Source organism: Nyctibius grandis, chromosome W (assembly GCF_013368605.1).
Source record: "Nyctibius grandis isolate bNycGra1 chromosome W, bNycGra1.pri, whole genome shotgun sequence".
NCBI lineage: Eukaryota > Metazoa > Chordata > Aves > Nyctibiiformes > Nyctibiidae > Nyctibius > Nyctibius grandis.
In genome coordinates this window covers 24,065,899-24,083,130 of record NC_090694.1, presented here as the reverse complement: position 1 = coordinate 24,083,130, position 17,232 = coordinate 24,065,899, and the positions used below count along the sequence as shown (strand labels likewise).

Here is a 17,232-nt window from a genome sequence, read left to right as displayed (position 1 = left end):
GTGATTTGGTTTGAAAATCACTACAAGGGCTGAACATCACACGCTTTGTCGTGGTTATAACCATCTTACACCACCACCTTAACCCCAAGACAAGAGGAAATTGGCACCTACCTTCAGCACTTTCTTAATGCTGTTGATGGTGGAGGTGAGCAAGGAGTGCACTTTCTGGTCATCGTTGATGTAATCCGCATGTCTGATGCACATGTAGAGGATGTAGGCGGGAAGGCAGGGAACAGTAGCAGACACCGCCTGTGGCTTGAGATCTAGAAGGTTTGGTTTTGGTTTTATTTTTAAAATTCACCAACTGCCAGGTGAAGCAGGGAACACCGGAGCTGGAAACATACCCAGGCAAACCCCTCTCCCCCCAGCCCTGGGGAAGATGACATTTTGACTCTGCAACTTGCATCCCTTTCTGCAGTGTGGACAGACAGACCTGCTGGAGCCGGACAAAGCAGAAGAGCCGCAGCACGAGGCAGCACAGTCTGCACTGAAGTTTGTGACACTATAACATTACACTTTAGGGATGCACAGATGAAAGCCTACACAAGCAGCACACAAATAACCTTAGAAAAGCTCCCTGAAGCTTTCAGGAATACCTCCCACAGGTTATAAAACCCCCCCTCAGAATTCATGATGTAGTAAATTGCTTCTTTCCCTCAAGATACTGAATCCTAACGGCAGCTGTGGGAATTTGCAGTCTCTAAAGAAAAAGCCTGTCTGATTAGGGGGACTTCAAAGACCACAGCAAAGGGCTAGCACTGCTCTTTGAGCACTTGTTAGAGCCTCAGGAGACTCTGCTGGGGTTAGAGAGGGATGGTAAATAATAACTAACACTTAGCCATGGAAGCACGACTTCTCCAACAGTGTTGAATAAGGGGATGCTGCAGCAATTCTGATCGGACCTGCCAGCGTAAAAGAGCTCCCAAGTTTATTATCTGTTATTATCTCATAAATCAAACTATCTTTGTTCCATTGCTGTACAAAATCCTCAGAATCTATCCTTTGCCATCCCTTCCCCATCTATTACCACATCATATCAAGCTCACCAAGTTACTGCCTGCTCTAAAAACTGCAGCCTCCTTTCTGCATTTTCCATCTTTTTTGCTATCCCTAAGGATTATATCCATGCTGCTCTATCTGCTTAGTGCTGCGCTGCTTTACCTACCAAAATTGCCGTCACCATAAACATGCAGCCCCAGGAGGAATTAATTTGAGAAGATTTATTGGTCTATCTCGAGATCTCAAGTTTACAAACTCTCCCAGGCAAGAGAAAAAGGAGCCAGGCACAGGAGCAGAGCAAGTCCCTCACCTGTAATGAGGTTTCGGATGAGAAGCGGCTCATCTTCTTTATAATATTCTAATATGCCCTGAAAATCTTTCTCCTTCCTCTGGACAGCAACTTGCATGTTACGCTCGTGCCGCCTCCTCTCCGCCGGTACAGTGGCTTGGGATGCTGTGAAAAGAACATGAAAAGTGGTACCTGGCAATGGAGAACTATTCAGGTCCTCCACTGGCCTTACAGCAGACACCAGGACAAAGCGTTATATATTAAGTTTTCAATAACGTCATCAGGTTTGACAGACTTATAAAAATATGAAAAAAAACAGGTCTTGAATTACCGGTCAGCAGTAGTTCTGACTCTGAATGAAACAGAGCACAGAATTTAGACCTAAAGAGGAAAAGATGAAGTCATTTTTTATTTTCCAAGGAACCACAGGCTAGAAGGTAGTAATCCTATAGGAAGCTTTTTAGTGTATCATTTTCAGAGGGGGGAAAAAATAGCCAGGCAATGAAAAAAAATACCTAAGCATCACATCTTCTGGCTGGCTGTAAAACTGAAGAATTGCGGTGGCATGCCATTGAGCGTTGTGCTTCCATAAAAGTTTAATAAAACAGAAGATACCAGCGTGCAAGTACTGCAGTAAACAGCAGCCTGCTGCGTGCAAATTCTGCTGGCAAAGCCCAGCTGGGCTAGCCGTGGAAACCCTCCGGTTATTCAGCTTAATTTCACTTAATGCCTAGTTTTCAGAAATGAGATCATGAGAATGGGGTTCTCTGATTAATCACGGCATCTCCAGAGAATGGGAAGCTCCTGCTATACCACACAAATGTCACATTTGAGGTGTTTTTCTGATCAAGCATAATATACAGATATATTTTAATCCTAAGTGGTTTTAATCCCCCTTGAAATTGCCAGAACAGAGCAGTTGCCTGCTAGCCACTGGTCTCCTCTCTATATCTCTGCTTGGGTCACAGTATTGACAGCAAGGAAAGCAAAAAGGTTTCTTAAATACCCTCTGAACTGAGCATCAGACCAACGCCTCCAGCAAGCACTCACCCTCCATCACTTCATGGACCCTCTTCCAAGTTTACCACGTTAACAAGCTAAAGCGACAGGCAGCCTAAGCATGACCCAGGAGCTTCATTTGGACTTTTGGTTCCCTGCTGTCATGCCAATGATAAGCTCAGTGCTCGCTGCTAGTTCAGTGCCAGAATGAGAAAAATCTTACTTTAATAGAAAGAAAAAAAAGAGAAAAACCTGCAGCTCTCCAAGGCTGGCCAAAGCAGCAGAACCAGAGTGTTGTTCCCCCACCCACAATGTCTACCAACAGCCAAGTCACCTTCAAAATCTTGGACCTTCTTCATGTAAATCTTCAGTTGCTTCTTCAGCTTCTTTTCATTCTTTTCCAACTTCTCCAGCAATTCTTTAAGATCCTGAAAAACAAGACGCATTGGGTTAAATCGACAGCCAGCTGAATATGAGCCAGCAGTGTGCCCAGGTGGCCAAGAAGGCCACCAGCATCCTGGCTTGGATCAGCACTAGTGTGGCCAGCAGGACTAGGACAGGGATCGTCCCCCTGTACTCGGCACTGGTGAGGCCGCACCTTGAATCCTGTGTGCAGTTTTGGGCCCCTCACTACAAGAAAGACATTGAGGTGCTGGAGCGAGTCCAGAGAAGGGCAACGAAGGTGGTGAAGGGTCTGGAGCACAAGTCTGATGAGGAGCGGCTGAGGGAACTGGGGGTGTTTAGTCTGGAGAAAAGAAGGCTCAGGGGAGACCTTATCACTCTCTACAACTACCTGAAAGGAGGTTGTAGTGAGGTGGGTGTTAGTCTCTTCTCCCAAGTAACAAATGATAGGACGAGAGGAAAGGGCCTCAAGTTGTGCCAGGGGAGGTTTAGATTGGGTATCAGGAACAATTTCTTCACTGAAAGGGTTGCCAAGCATTGGCACAGGCTGCCCATGGCAGTGGTGGAGTCACCATCCCTGGAGGGATTTAAAGGACGTGTAGATGTGGTACTTGGGGACATGGTTTAGTGGTGGGCTTGGCAGTGCTGGGTTAATGGTTGGACTTGATGATCTTAAAGGTCCTTTCCAACCAAAATGATTCTATGATTAAAAAGGAAAAAAATCCAGGAACAGCTCATTTAGGGCGAGTTTGAGGTGAGGCTGGAGTCACTCAGCAGCCAGGAGCACACGGCCTGGTCTATGCACCACTACTGCATGAGAATTTTGGTAGAAGAAGAGACGTGTTATTTCTGGGTCACTCAGAGAGACCCTTACCTACACCACCAAGACTGTGGATGTTGCGTGCCTGCTTCTTCTAGAAGTAGCCTACAGCAGGCAATACTCACAACACACCACCCAAAGCTTTTTACTCCTGGTTGTTAATCATATTTAAACTGTTCCAATGCTATTTAGATACTAGAGCTGTTGAGAAAGGCAAGCAGCCCTCACCTGAACTTAGGAGGGGCCAGTGTTCACTCCAGACCTTGCAAAACAGATACAGGAGGTGAGAAGGGGAAAATTTAGGATCAGCCAGGCCAGCTTTTCAGGGTGGCACCTGCCCCTCCACACTCCCAAGAAATGCAAGTTTTGTCTTTGTGCATAATTACAGAGTATAGGGGTCCTCAGCGATCTCATTTGATAGGCAGTGCCACAAAGTAGGCAGGCTTAAAAAAAGATAAAAAATAAAAAATAAAGTACCTACGGAGTCACAAGGGTCATATAGCCGCTGAACAACAGTTCAAGGCCAAGTACCAATGCTCCCAAATGCACCAGTGCGAGATGCTAAAGGATTTTGCAGAGAGTTTAGGATGGGTGAAGAGACCCCAGCACCTTCTCCTCCCCTTTACATTTCCTATCTCCTTCCTCTCAACCTGTTTCTTTTTCCCTCTTCCCTAGGCTGTGTTTTCAGTACAGCCTCTTACCAGATTTTCATTGGTGAGACGTGTAATTTCTTGCTGAAGTCCAAACTCCACCTGGGCCTCCGGAGACAGCTGCAGGGTCTGCAGGAAAGCCTGTTGCTGTTTCTCCAGCTCTTCTTTCATTGCATCCACCTGTTTTTTCAGAGCTTCTACCTCCTCCTCGTGCTCTCTTCGCTGATCCTGGAGCTGTGCTTCCAGCAACCTGGGAAAAGGGCCACACCGATCAGCCTGGGATCTCGGCATTGTGGCAGTAACCACCATTTGAGTTTAGATCCTTCAAAGGCAGCCAACTTGGGAGATGTTTCCAGTCAACCTCCCTATAAAACTGACACACACGAAGGGGTGCTACGGCTATTACATTACCCGTCATTTGCTATAATACTGCAGATTAAATACTTTTGAAATTAGAGACATTAAATACATTATTTTTAAATAAAAGGGAGGAAAAAAAAAATCCAAGAGCTCCCTTTTTTCTGCAACCGTATCACAAATTTGGGTTCCTTTACTCTTCCCATTAGCAAAAAGCAAATGCAGATCAATGCCTGCAGGTTTTTTCAAACCTCAGCTCAAAGGGCATTTGTTGCTCTGCTCATTCCCTTTCAAACATCAGTTCTTAGTCTTGAAAACTGAGCTGTGCATCTCGCAAATCTCTCCATTGGGTTGGACTGCCACAGGCTTTGTTTGCTACTGCTGGGAATTTCAAAAAAGGCCGAAGCCAAAACCCTTCATTGCTTCTAGTTGTTTGGAAAGCTGTTATTTCTCTTTGCTTAAAAAGAATTATATACACATATATCTCAATTTTCATTCATAAACTACCTGCATAAAACTATGCACAAGGCAATTCTCTGTCCCCGCAATCAGCTCCTGCTCTCAGCTTTCATCATTGCTGCTGACTTCAACCCTTCAGCAGGGAGAAAAAGACTTGTTTCCTTGTACTCTGTGCCATACAAATACTAACGCCATGATACACAGCTGACAGAAGTCACCAAAACCAGCCCTTCTCCACCTTTCACGTGGGTACCCCACTTTTTTTCCTAATAGTTTGTCCTACCCCCCTTTCCCCTACACTAGGTCTCCTTCCAGCTCTGTCCTGACCCTGTGCACAAGGACAAGCCCAGGGAGGGGAAAATACCGAGCTAAAGGGTCAGTAAGGCATTTAGTTAACGCATTTTCCAGCCATTTGCTAAAGCAGAATGCCTTCATTAATCCAATGGAAGAACGATTCATCACTGTGATGTTAACTGCCCTCCTGTACGCACCCATGCTGATGGGGATGCTGACAAACCTGGCAAGTGACACAGTAATTGATTTTTTTGAAGGGTATCCTCTACCCTCTGCTAAATAGAAATCTCCCCGTTGGTCCACCAGCTCCTTCAAGAAGACAGAAATAAGTGACTCCAGAAGGTAGAAGGACTCTGAGGAAGGGGCATCAAGCCAGAAACTGCAAAGTCTTAGTCCCAGGTTACACAGGGCAATGGTGGTAAAGAGGAGGGATGACCCAGAGGGACAGGAAAGGTGGAGAGGGACTTTTTACAAGGGCATGGAGTGATAGGACGAGGGAGAATGGTTTTAAACTGAAAGAGGGGAGATTTAGATGAGATATGAGGAAGAAATTCTTTCCTGTGAGGGTGGTGAGACACTGGAACAGGTTGCCCAGAGAAGCTGTGGCTGCCCCCTCCCTGGCAGTGTTCAAGGCCAGGTTGGATGGGGCTTTGAGCAACCTGGTCTAATGGAAGGTGTCCCTGCCCATGGCAGGGGGGTTGGAACTAGATGATCTTTAAGGTCCCTTCCAATGCAAACTATTCTGTGATTCTATAACCAAGCTTGTGTCCTTGCTGTAGCTCATGGATGTGCTCTCCTGGGCAGAGCTACAGACAGCCACACACCCGGCTTGGGGGCTTTGTCTCTTCCAGCATTGGATGCTAACAGCAATCCTCAAAGATGAGGAAGACTCTGGTGTCGATAGTTTAGCATTTACCCAGGACGTGCACAGACACGGAGCTGTGCCAGTGGGGAAAAAGGTACCACTCTTTTGGGTCCACTGGGAAATTCATGGAGATTCACACCTGTGAACTGTTTCTCTGCAGGAACAATTAAGCATGGGGGTTATTTTGTTGTTTTGTTTTGTTTTTTTTTTTTTAAGGATCATATAAAAGAACACATGCTTTCTATGGCAGATTTCTGGATGAAAAGTATTAATCATTCTGCAGTTTTTTTGGCTTTTTTTTTTTTTTAATTGTTGTTGTTTTTAGAAGATCTAAACAACGCAATCTCTACTCCCATTTTCCAGCTATAGAAACATGGACAATAATGCACTCAGCCTCGCAATCATGTTGTCAGGAGTTATATTCTTAACAGGCTTGGAAAATACAGGCCCACCATGAAATAAGTATTAAGTACTTAATTTTCGTTTTATTTCTTCATGTGAGTTCGAATTAACCGTGAGCTGCCCTCAGAAAAACATGCTCCTTCTACGAACTTGGGTTCTTATATTGCTTTGAAAAATAAATTAATCATCCCCGGTATTTTTCCTGTTATTGTCTGGTTTTACTCTGATCCCTCTAGATGTGACTGCTTTAGACTACTTTATACAAAAGATTATTTTAAGTTTTCCTCTCTCTAGTGTCCTTAATCAGCTCATTTCATCTCTTCTCTAAAAATCATATATATTGGAGCCTCATAACCACCCTGCAGGAGAGCACAGACTGATTAACAACTAATTATCAGCTCTTTCAAGCACCAAGTTGAACCAGGAGAAGAATCCACGAGTCCTCCCTCCTTGCTTTAATCTCCATTTGTGTTTCTAAACATTTATTAGCTTGGAGATGAGAGATCATTACAGAATCACCAGCATCCCCAGGAGATACGGAGGTCACAAGTATTGCCCTGCTGGGATATTTGCCCACCAGACCAGGACATGGGGAGAGCTGTGGAAGGATGGCACTGTGTGTCTGCCACATACCTTCCTCCTCATACCTATAGGCATGGATGGGAGCACACCATCCCCAGAAGCATGCAAAGACGACAGCATCGCAATACAAGCATAGGGACTCCACTTCTAACGTGTCAAGGATTGGGAAAAAACGCTTTAGGGAGGTGCTATATCTTAGTGCAATTTGGGAAAAACCATCTAAAATGGGTTTTTTTTGGGGCTTCCTGGAGATTACAGCTTCCCAACACCTTTATCACACAATTTCTCCTTAATGTAACATAATTCTTACTGAATCACAGCTCAGGCATTAGTGACAACAGCCACCATCAGCAATGCCCAATTACAATCACGACGACTCCTCTGAAAATTAGAGGAGGGTCTTGATTCCTCCAGTTCGGATATCCCACCTCCAGCTGCTCCCAGAGAGGACAACAGGTCCTACAGAGGACAATAGGTCCTACAGAGGACAATGGAACAACAGCAGAGGAAGAGAAAGAAACAAAAGGGCAAGTGAAAGGGGGAGAGGAAACAGTGGGAGGAAAAAAGAAAGTGTTTGACCTGGCAACTTGCTTTAAACCTTGATAAGCCAAGCCGAGCTCTCCATCTTCATTGAGATACCCCCAGTCCTCAGTCTTGCTAGAAATAAAGGACAGAAAAAGGAAACAAGATGAGAGAGAAAGACAAAAGGTCAATTGCAATAGAAGGAGAAAAAGTTCAGAACCCTTATTAATTTATTTTTTTTTTTAAAGCACAGTTTCATTACATTGTATTTCCTTTTCCACCATGGTCAATGAGAACCATGCCCCTGTTGTGTCCCGTCCGACACATCCCTGGCTAGTGGAGCTTCTCCTCCCTCCCAGCTGTGAAACGTGTCCTCGTGCAGCCCCTCCCCTTCCTCCCCAACCCACCACAGCCAATATGGGAACACAAAATCGTTCAGGTCAGAAGGGACCATCAGAGATCACCCAGTCCAACCTCCTGGCAGGTTATCATCTTCTTGAGATGTTACTGTTTTTACCAAAAAGCCCAACTCCTGCAGGTCAGAGACTGAGTTTTCTTTTCTGCAGGGCTAAACTGTTTCCCATCTGATTGCAAGGAAAAGCTGGCAAGCCCCCACCACAGCAGCTAGCTCAAATCCACATTAAAATCTTACGCTTAAAAACCAGGGAAGAGAAACAAAGACCAAGAGAGAGCAGAAGTCAGCACGAGGGGTAAGGAAGAAGTGCCCAAACACAGATGGGGTAAAACGAAAAGCAGAGAGATCCTTAGCAGCTCCCAACAGGCTTCCTTGCTTCCCCTCCCAAAGAAATTAACTATTTTTGAGCTGGAACAGCCCACATGCACTTCTGACCCACAGTGAAAACACAACCCAACCCCACTGCTTATTGCATACTCATAGCTTGGAACAGCTTGCTCCTCTTCCAGACCTTCTATGCTCTGGCACATCTCACTAAAAATACATTTTTAAGACAAGTTTCTCCATTTCCCTCCTTCTGCAGCAACTTCTCCTGGTCTAAAATAAATTATCTTCCTTCTGCTTCAGTTGAGGGTCTCCTCAATCATCAAGTCAAACACATCAGCCTTTCCTCAGAGCAACCTTCAGTCCAAACATCCCTTGGATGCTTGTTTTCCTCCATATGAGATCCAATCTCCTCTGTATCCATCCAGGCAGAAAAATGCCCAGAAAAGCCTCATCTCACTTTAATACTAGAAGTTTCATTTTAACAGGTGGGGGGTTTTTTAAGCTATAAAAGGTAGGAAACTAATTTACCTTCTTTAATGAGGTGTTGATCACATTACAAATAAGTGATGGGAGTCGGTCAACTTGACCAGAAACACTTGGTACAGTGAGATTTCACTTGGCTTTGATGTGAGTTTGAAAACAGTTGTTCTTTTGGGAAATAATAATAAAAAAATAAACAACAACAAAAAATCACTTAATGTATCATTAAACTTTCAGACAAACAAAAAAAAAAATGAGCCAACGTGAATCTATTTCAAAAAGAGGTGTAGCAGATGCCATTCCCTGGCAAGGAAATTTGCATATTTAATTTAAAATCTGCGTATTTAAGTGGAAAAGCACAAACTTTCTCTAGCAAATGTTCACTTGAGGAAAGCAGCGGGAACCATGGTGGTGCAGCACTACAACGAAAAGACTCAAGAGGTGTCTCATCGCTGCAGACGGCCGATACATCCCTTCCATCCTGGAGTACCAGTATGGCATTTCTCCAAAATAGCAAACATTTCAGGCACTAACATTTGGGAAAATTCATCTGTTAAAGCCGTATATATGAATTTAGATTAAAACCTTATTTTTTACCCATACATAGCAGGTTTCCAAAAGGGTCTGTAGGCTGACAGAGACAGGGAGGTTTATTGGTCTGATCTGGGTAAATTTGTTAGTAAGGTCTTTTTTTTTTTTTTTTTGTTCAGATAATCTTAACAGAACATGTACTTAAGCACTGAAAATGAAGAAAAAAAGCCAGAAGGATCCTCACTATTTATGACATGTCAGTAACCTGGGAAATCTCACACGATATGCGTTTTACACGAATGCATCTCACATGAGATGCATTTTCTCTTTGAAAACTAAAGCTTTCCTTCCTTTTTTTAATCAGATGCATTGTGATAAATGAGGAAAACAGCTCAAGGTGGTGCCATTATACTACGATAAAACTGCCCTGGGAAATAAGCATTCAGCCCGTGTTCATCAACACGGTGCTGACTCAGAAATCACTGCGCTTCCCTTCTCCCAGAAGCTCAGATTGACCAAGACATTCAAAGTCAATAGTAGTCCCTTTTTAGCTAATTAGATTTATTAGTATGTGGCAAAATAATTTCCTAAGATGCTGGGGAAATCCTTCTCACAAATAAGGCTGAAAGGAGTCGAAAGGGCATGATTCACAAAACCTCATTTCTCCTTCATCCTTATCTTGGAGGTACAGGTCTGGGGGAGATCTTCCTGCCCAAATGCCTGCTTCCCCTCCTCCAAGTAGCTTAGAGGAGGTGCACATATACCAAACCCCAGAAATGTTAATTTTAGCATCTTCAGATAATTATAACCTCTTAATAAAGAAGGGACTTTTCATTTTCAAACACAGATAGGCTTTTTTTAAAAAAAATAAAATGGAAAACTAATGCACATCACCGATTAGATACACATCAGAGTGGGAAGCACTGATAGGAAGAGACACGTTGGAGAGTGGTGAGTAGAGATATGAACCCTTTCCATGCGATGGCTTCCTCCATGTGAAGCCAGCATCAGCCCTTCACTTTGCATTTGCAGCTGCAGGTAGGACTTACCCAACAGATAAAAAAAAAAAAAGCCATGTACTCTACAGAAATCACTTGGAAGTTAATCACAGAAGTTCATTTCAAAGAATAAGCCTGATCTGCTTTGAGCTGCCAAGTTCTTCTCTCTAACATCATCACCTGGTCTTTTGTTGGCTTTACATTTCCACCAAGATCAAACAGGCTTGAAAGAAAGATCCCAAGAACTGAAACAGGGAACAAAAAAACCTACTTAACTTTACATTCAGTTATTGAAGTGGAAAATTAGCTGGAAACTAACTTGATGCTTTGCCCTTTAGCAGCTGAAAGTCAGCAGGGGAAAGAAAAAAAAAAAGATAAAAAGCTGAGTTTACTGCATTTATGAGGTGCTGCTTTTAATTCAAACTTCCCCTTGACCTAGCATCAAAGGGCTTTCCCCTGAGAGCAGCGCGGAGAAAGAATCGCTACGTGGGCAAGGTTAGCGACACCTGGCAGTTTTTCCTGTTTTCCTCCTGCTGTATTTAAAAGTCCTGGATAGTCTAAGCACAAATACAGGCTGGGTGGAGAATGGATGGAGAGCAGCTCTGAGGAGAAGGACTTGGGGGTGATGGTTGACAAGAAGCTCACCATGAGCCGGCAATGTGCGCTTGCAGCCCAGAAGGCCAACCATATCCTGGGCTGCATCAAAAGCAGCGTGGCCAGCAGGTCGAGGGAGGTGATTCTGCCCCTCTACTCTGCTCTTGTGAGACCCCACCTGCAGTGCTGCGTCCAGCTCTGAGGCCCCCAACATAAGAAGGACATGGAGCTGTTGGAATGAGTCCAGAGGAGGGCCACAAAGATGATCAGAGGGCTGGAGCACCTCTCCTATGAAGACAGGCTGAGAGAGTTGGGGCTGTTCAGCCTGGAGAAGAGAAGGCTCCAGGGAGACCTTCTAGCAGCCTTCCAGTACCTGAAGGGGCTACAGGAAAGCTGGAGAGGGACTTTTTACAAGGGCATGGAGTGACAGGACAAGGGGGGGACGGTTTTAAACTGAAAGAGGGGAGATTTAGATGAGATATGAGGAAGAAATTCTTTCCTGTGAGGGTGGCGAGACACTGGCCCATTGTCCTGGTTTGGCCCAAACCAGGCCAATTAGTCTTAGAGAAACCAAGGTCACTGCTAAATTCCTCACTGCTTATGAGTGAAGAGCTGAAGGGGGCTTGCACCTGCAGGGAGGAGCAGACAGGGCAGGTGACCCAGAATTGACCAACGAGATATTCCATCCCATACATGTCATTCTCACTTTCCTATTTATCACTAACCCACTGCCTCCTGGAGGTGGGGCCCAGGAGGGAGGGGCCCTCCTGTCTCCCACTGATTGGTACCAGCTTTGCCAATTTTCCAGTTAAAAGCCTGCAGGTGTGATGGCAGGGAGAGCTATTGCATTTTGCCCTCTGCCCGTGCTGGGTGGAGCTACTGCATTTTCCCCTCTGCCTGTGCTGGGGGGAGGTACTGCCTTTTCCCCTCTGCCCGTGCTGGGGGGAGCTACTCTGCCTGAGGAGGATTTCCAAGCTCTTGATCTTGGTTTTGTACATATTTGTATATATTTGGTTATTTCTATTATTATTGTTATTATATTCTTTTTCATTATTATAGTTTATTAAAACTGTTTTAACTTTCCAACCCATAAGTCTCTCTCCCTTTTCCCTTTCCCTTAGGTGGGGGGGAGAGGGTTAACAGAGAGCATCTGCCACCTGGTTAATAGCTGGCCCAGCTTTAAACCGTGACACCCATGTTGCCCAGAGAATCTGTGGATGCCCCCTCCCTGGCAGTGTTCAAGGCCAGGTTGGATGGGGCTTTGAGCAACCTGGTCTAGTGAAAGGTGTCCCTGCCCATGGCAGGGGGGTTGGAACTAGATGATCTTTAAGGTCTCTTCCAACCCAAACCATTCTATGATTCTATGATATAGACGTAGAATGAATAAAAGGACTCTCTCCCACCAAAATAAAGCCATGCTCCATCCCCAGCCTACATGGCTAAGACATGATGACTTCAAGCTAGGAGTGACCCATGGAAAGACCATGGCTTTACCACATCGGGCAGAGGAGACCGATGGAAGAGCATCCACCTTGGTTAGAAACTGCTCACAGAATGACAGGCATCGGGGTAAAAAGAAATGGGAGTGCGCCTTGCAGCGCAGGCTAGAGAAAAAGCGGCTCTCGCTTATTAATCCCACTTCAGAATTGCAATCCCACTAGGAAAGCTTTCCATTAAAATATTTATTGATCAAGAGTAGAAAGAGAAAGCAGTTTTATTTCTCATTCTGACACACTTGGGTATAGAGCTGCGTAAGTATGAATGCAAATTTGCGCTGGAGGAGGGAATGGTAATTTATATCCACAAATACAATAATCCATGTTCCCGCAGCATTTGTTTTCATCTGTTTTCTTACCATCAACTCCAGCCTACAGTTTATAAACCAACCCAATATACAAAAAAAAAATGCACAGGGAACCATGTAACAGGGAAGCTGGTGGTGATTAACAAGCCATTAGATAAATCACCGCAGAAAATCAGGGTGATAGTACGTAGAGCTACTGCTACTGTAGTCCAAGAGCCAAGCTCCGACCAAGCTTCACATGTAGAGGTAGACAAGAGAGGTAATAGGAAACTGAGCCTGGAGGCTGCAGATTTCCCCTCCCAAATCTCAAGAGGCCAAAAACCCACCAAGGTGTGATCACGTGAACTTCTTTCAATTGCAGCTCACCTGTGTAACAGCAAGGAAAGAGATTTATACACTGTGGAAAATTAGATCATTGCGGCATTTTTGGTGATTTCTGTGTGCGATTCCATCCTCATTGCAGAAGTTGTTAAGTCTGGAAACCAGAATGGCTGAAGGAGGACCAGAATCTCTGGGCAGGCTGAGTGAAAATGGACAACGTACTCCAGGATTGCCAAATATTAAGTACTATTGGGGACCAGTGATACAACCTGGTCAGATGCACGCCCTATGAAAGCAGCAACTCTTTATTTTGCCTCCAACTCCTTCACCAACACCTGGACACAAACTAACCACCCCTACACACGCGCACTGGAAAATGCAGGTTAGGGAGTAATTAACTCTGTGCCTGACAATGGGATTTTGCATCCCATACTACTGCCCACAGCTCCAGGAGAAAGTTGGAAGGAAATAAAGAGAAAATCCACAGAATTAATTAAGTGACCAAAAAACGCACCTTGCAGTAGGAAGCACACTGAGCTTCACTGATTTATTGACAAAAAGGTGACGTTTAAATCAATCCCATCGCCTCTACTGCAGGAGGGGCAGAAATTTCATCAGCAAGTTCACTTCAGGAAAGCAAATATTTAATGGCAACAAATTGAAAACCAATAAACATCAGTCCTGATCCAGCCAGACATGACGCCCACGTGAGAAACCAGTATCACAAGAGTCCTGGACTCCAATCACAATTTTTCATATTGCATTCAAAGATGGTGTGCCTTTGCTCATATTCATACAGGTATGAATAAAATCCTAATTAAGTCATGGTATTTCCCAGCCTGGACTGCTAACAACCTTCTGCAACCAGTTTCCAAAGTGACAAAGTATACCGTGTTATTAAAAGCCATTAATCCACAATGGTTAGGTCTTCCACTACCTTGCTGAACGCAAATTATTTATGAAAAAAAGCCTCAAACATCTCTATTTGTCAAGAGAAAAGGAGATGAACATTCAATTTCCTTGCAGTAAAATAAAGTTATTTTACATATTATCTTGCTGCTTATTCCATGTAATTTTGTCTATTTTTTTATTTTATGTCCTCCTAGATAGCTGCAAGCATTGATTTAAACGTAAGCCCATTGTTACTATAAGGACACACATTCACAATATTAACCCTCACTATGGGAAACCTGTAATCAAACAAATGCGCCCAACTCTCAGTTTAGATGCAAGAAAACCAATAACATGGGTGGCGCCAGAGAATATAGCATGTGTTCGTTAGCTCAGTTCATCACAGGCTTTTGTGTCTGGCAAAACAAGAGGGGAACCGTGCTGTCTTCCCAGCATAGCATGAGGACTTACTTGAAACAAATAACTCTTAAATATATCCCAAATCCTAATCTTGCTACTACTTATATACTGGAAGCAAAGTCAAAATCCAGTTTTGCTCACTTCCATGTTGGCTTTTCTACCTGCCCAGTATCTCCCCTCCCTTGGGGACACACTGCCCCAACAACGAGGGCTCCTCAACCATTACAAGACATGCATCTTTGGTCCCATCTTTATGGCCCATCCTTGACCCAAGGTCCAGAACACAGTCCAGAACCTGGTAACTCTCTAAAACATGTTAATTTTGGTCTTGATCTTATCTCACACACATTGGTCAGCCCCTCCTGCCGCTGGAAAAATTGAGACCACACTTACCGATTCATCTCGCACATCCCCTGGTAGGCTTCAGTCACGTCCTCCTGATCAATGTGCTTGTCACTGTTCGGCCAGCTGGTGTTGGTGGTGATGCTCTCCTAAACTCAACATGCAAAACACAGCAGCATGACATCCTGCACATCTCTCCCCACCATTCCAAGTTCCTGATACCAAACAACTCCCAACCATCCTTAATAGAGCTTCCTGAAGGCATCCATCAGGCTAGAGAGCCCCTATGAATTCATACGCGTGCAAACAGACAGCAGCAGAAAACAGAAGATGGAAGAAGAATGCAGTGAACCTGGGAAGGAGATAAGGGGTGTGTGTGGTCTGAAATACAAAACACACCAAAACCTTGAGGAATGATAAGGCAGTGAATTAAAAAGCCCAAGTGAGTTGTCAGAAAATGTACTCTTCCATCAGAAAGGCTCTAAACAAAAAGCCCTTGAACGACTGTGATGGGACGGGCTCTTTTTTTGCCTACACACAATGTAGAAACACATTACAGCTGCACCAGCATCAAGTGAGCAGAATCTGGTCCAGCAGCTCTTTTCCCCCATCCCATTTCCTTGCAGAATAAGCCAGTTGTCACAGAAAACCACCAGGAACATCTCAGACCACCACACCTTGGTGCAGGGCTGGAGAAGTTGTTCCTTGGTGTGGGCTGGCTAGACCTCATCAGGTCTGGGGTCAAGCACCTTACAGCAGTATAGACCACCACGGGACATATAGTCCTGGGCTGTCTGAAATGATGTCATGGACTATATATAGTGATCATCCCCCTGTACTCGGCACTGGTGAGGCCGCACCTCGAATCCTGTGTGCAGTTCTGGGCCCCTCAGTACAAGAAAGACCTTGAGGTGCTGGAGCGAGTCCAGAGAAGGGCAACAAAGCTGGTGAAGGGTCTGGAGCACAAGTCTGATGAGGAGCAGCTGAGGGAACTGGGGGTGTTTAGTCTGGAGAAAAGGAGGTTGAGAGGGAGACCTTATCGCTCTCTATGACTACCTGAAAGGAGGGTGTAGTGAGGTGGGGGTCAGTCTCTTCTCCCAGGTAACAAGTGACAGGATGAGAGGAAACGGCCTCAAGTTGTGCCAGGGGAGGTTTAGATTGGATATCAAGAACAATTTCTTCACTAAAAGGGTTGTCAAGCATTGGAACAGGCTGCCCAGGGCAGTGGTGGAGTCCCCATCCCTGGAGGGATTTAAAAGCAGTGTAGATGTGGTGCTGAGGGACATGGTTTAGTGGTGGGCTTGGCAGTGCTGGGTTAATGGTTGGACTTGATGATCTTAAAGGTCCTTTCCAACCAAAACGATTCTGTGATTCTATATCTTATCCATAGGCAGAATCTCCTATAACCTCTGCGCACCATGCTGTCACCCAGAGATGCCACCCTGCCTACCAAAGCAGAAATGGCATCGCTCAGGCAGGCGGTGAATTTTCAGCAACAGAACAGGAAAAGGTAAAAAAAAAATCATTACCCTCTCAATTACCATGTTTTTGCCCATCTCTTTTTGCTGGGCTGCCTTCATAATCTGCGTCCTCAGGATGAGCACCTCTTCCTTCCGCACTTCCAACTCCTCGTTGGCCGATTTCAGCTGATTCAGTAAGAGGTTATAACCATCCTGAATATCGTTGCACGAGTTGTTTTGGGTTGTTCGGTCCACAATAGCTTTCCTCAGCTCATTCAGTTCATTTTTCAGCTTCTTGTTCTCTGACTCCAGCTCTTGCCTCTGGAAAATACCAAGCCATTAACAAGTTGAGATAAACTGTCTTGCAATGCCTCATCCTTTTCTAAGATGCCTCTAAGGTAACTCAATCACCGATGATCACAGCCAAACGATCAAATTCATGCCAGGATTTGGATTTTGCTGCCTGTCCAGCCACACGTGGCTCAGAAAAGATTTTTGCTGTACTCAGTAGCCTGTTGCCATTTAATAACAACGCTACAGGGTGACACGGGGGAGATAATTTTTTATTTGTTGACACTATTTTTAAACACAAAAGCAACCCGTTAGAGAAGCCAAACAGGTTTGTTTCTTCTCCACCCCTTTTCCTTCTCAAGCAAGGAATCACCACAAATCCAAAAATGTTTTAACTAGTTTTTGGTATTCATTAAAATAAGGTGGAAGACACTGATTTACACAACCTTTCATCATGGCAGACGTCCTGTTGGGTGAGCTACAGCTGTGTGAATTCCTACTACAGCTTCTTTTCTCATACATTTTGTCATTCCCCCAACCCCGGTGCGATGTTTGCAGTTGGAGGATTTTCTCGCCCTGATGTCGTGTCAGCTGCTGGCATTGACAGGCAGGGGCAACACTGGACAAGCTTGACGCCAACTGCTTCTCATGAATAACGATGCATGAGCATCGCCATGTTTGCCAAGACAACTGAAGGGCTTATTTGCTTTTGCATGAC

The 17,232-nt window shown here is 44.7% G+C and overlaps 2 protein-coding genes across 2 annotated transcripts in view; both read right to left on the bottom strand.

Annotated features, from left to right (window-relative positions):
* LOC137675727 (adenosine 5'-monophosphoramidase HINT2-like) overlaps positions 1 to 17,232 on the bottom strand; it is a 406,008-nt gene that overhangs the window by 129,718 nt on the left and 259,058 nt on the right.
* The window catches only part of LOC137675643 (unconventional myosin-Vb-like), a 193,713-nt gene that overhangs the window by 8,427 nt on the left and 168,054 nt on the right, over positions 1 to 17,232 (bottom strand). The window contains 7 exon segments of the mRNA XM_068421828.1: positions 112 to 263; positions 1,310 to 1,453; positions 2,622 to 2,715; positions 4,211 to 4,409; positions 7,698 to 7,775; positions 14,815 to 14,912; positions 16,293 to 16,544. Of these exon segments, the coding sequence (XP_068277929.1) occupies positions 112 to 263; positions 1,310 to 1,453; positions 2,622 to 2,715; positions 4,211 to 4,409; positions 7,698 to 7,775; positions 14,815 to 14,912; positions 16,293 to 16,544 (1,017 nt within the window).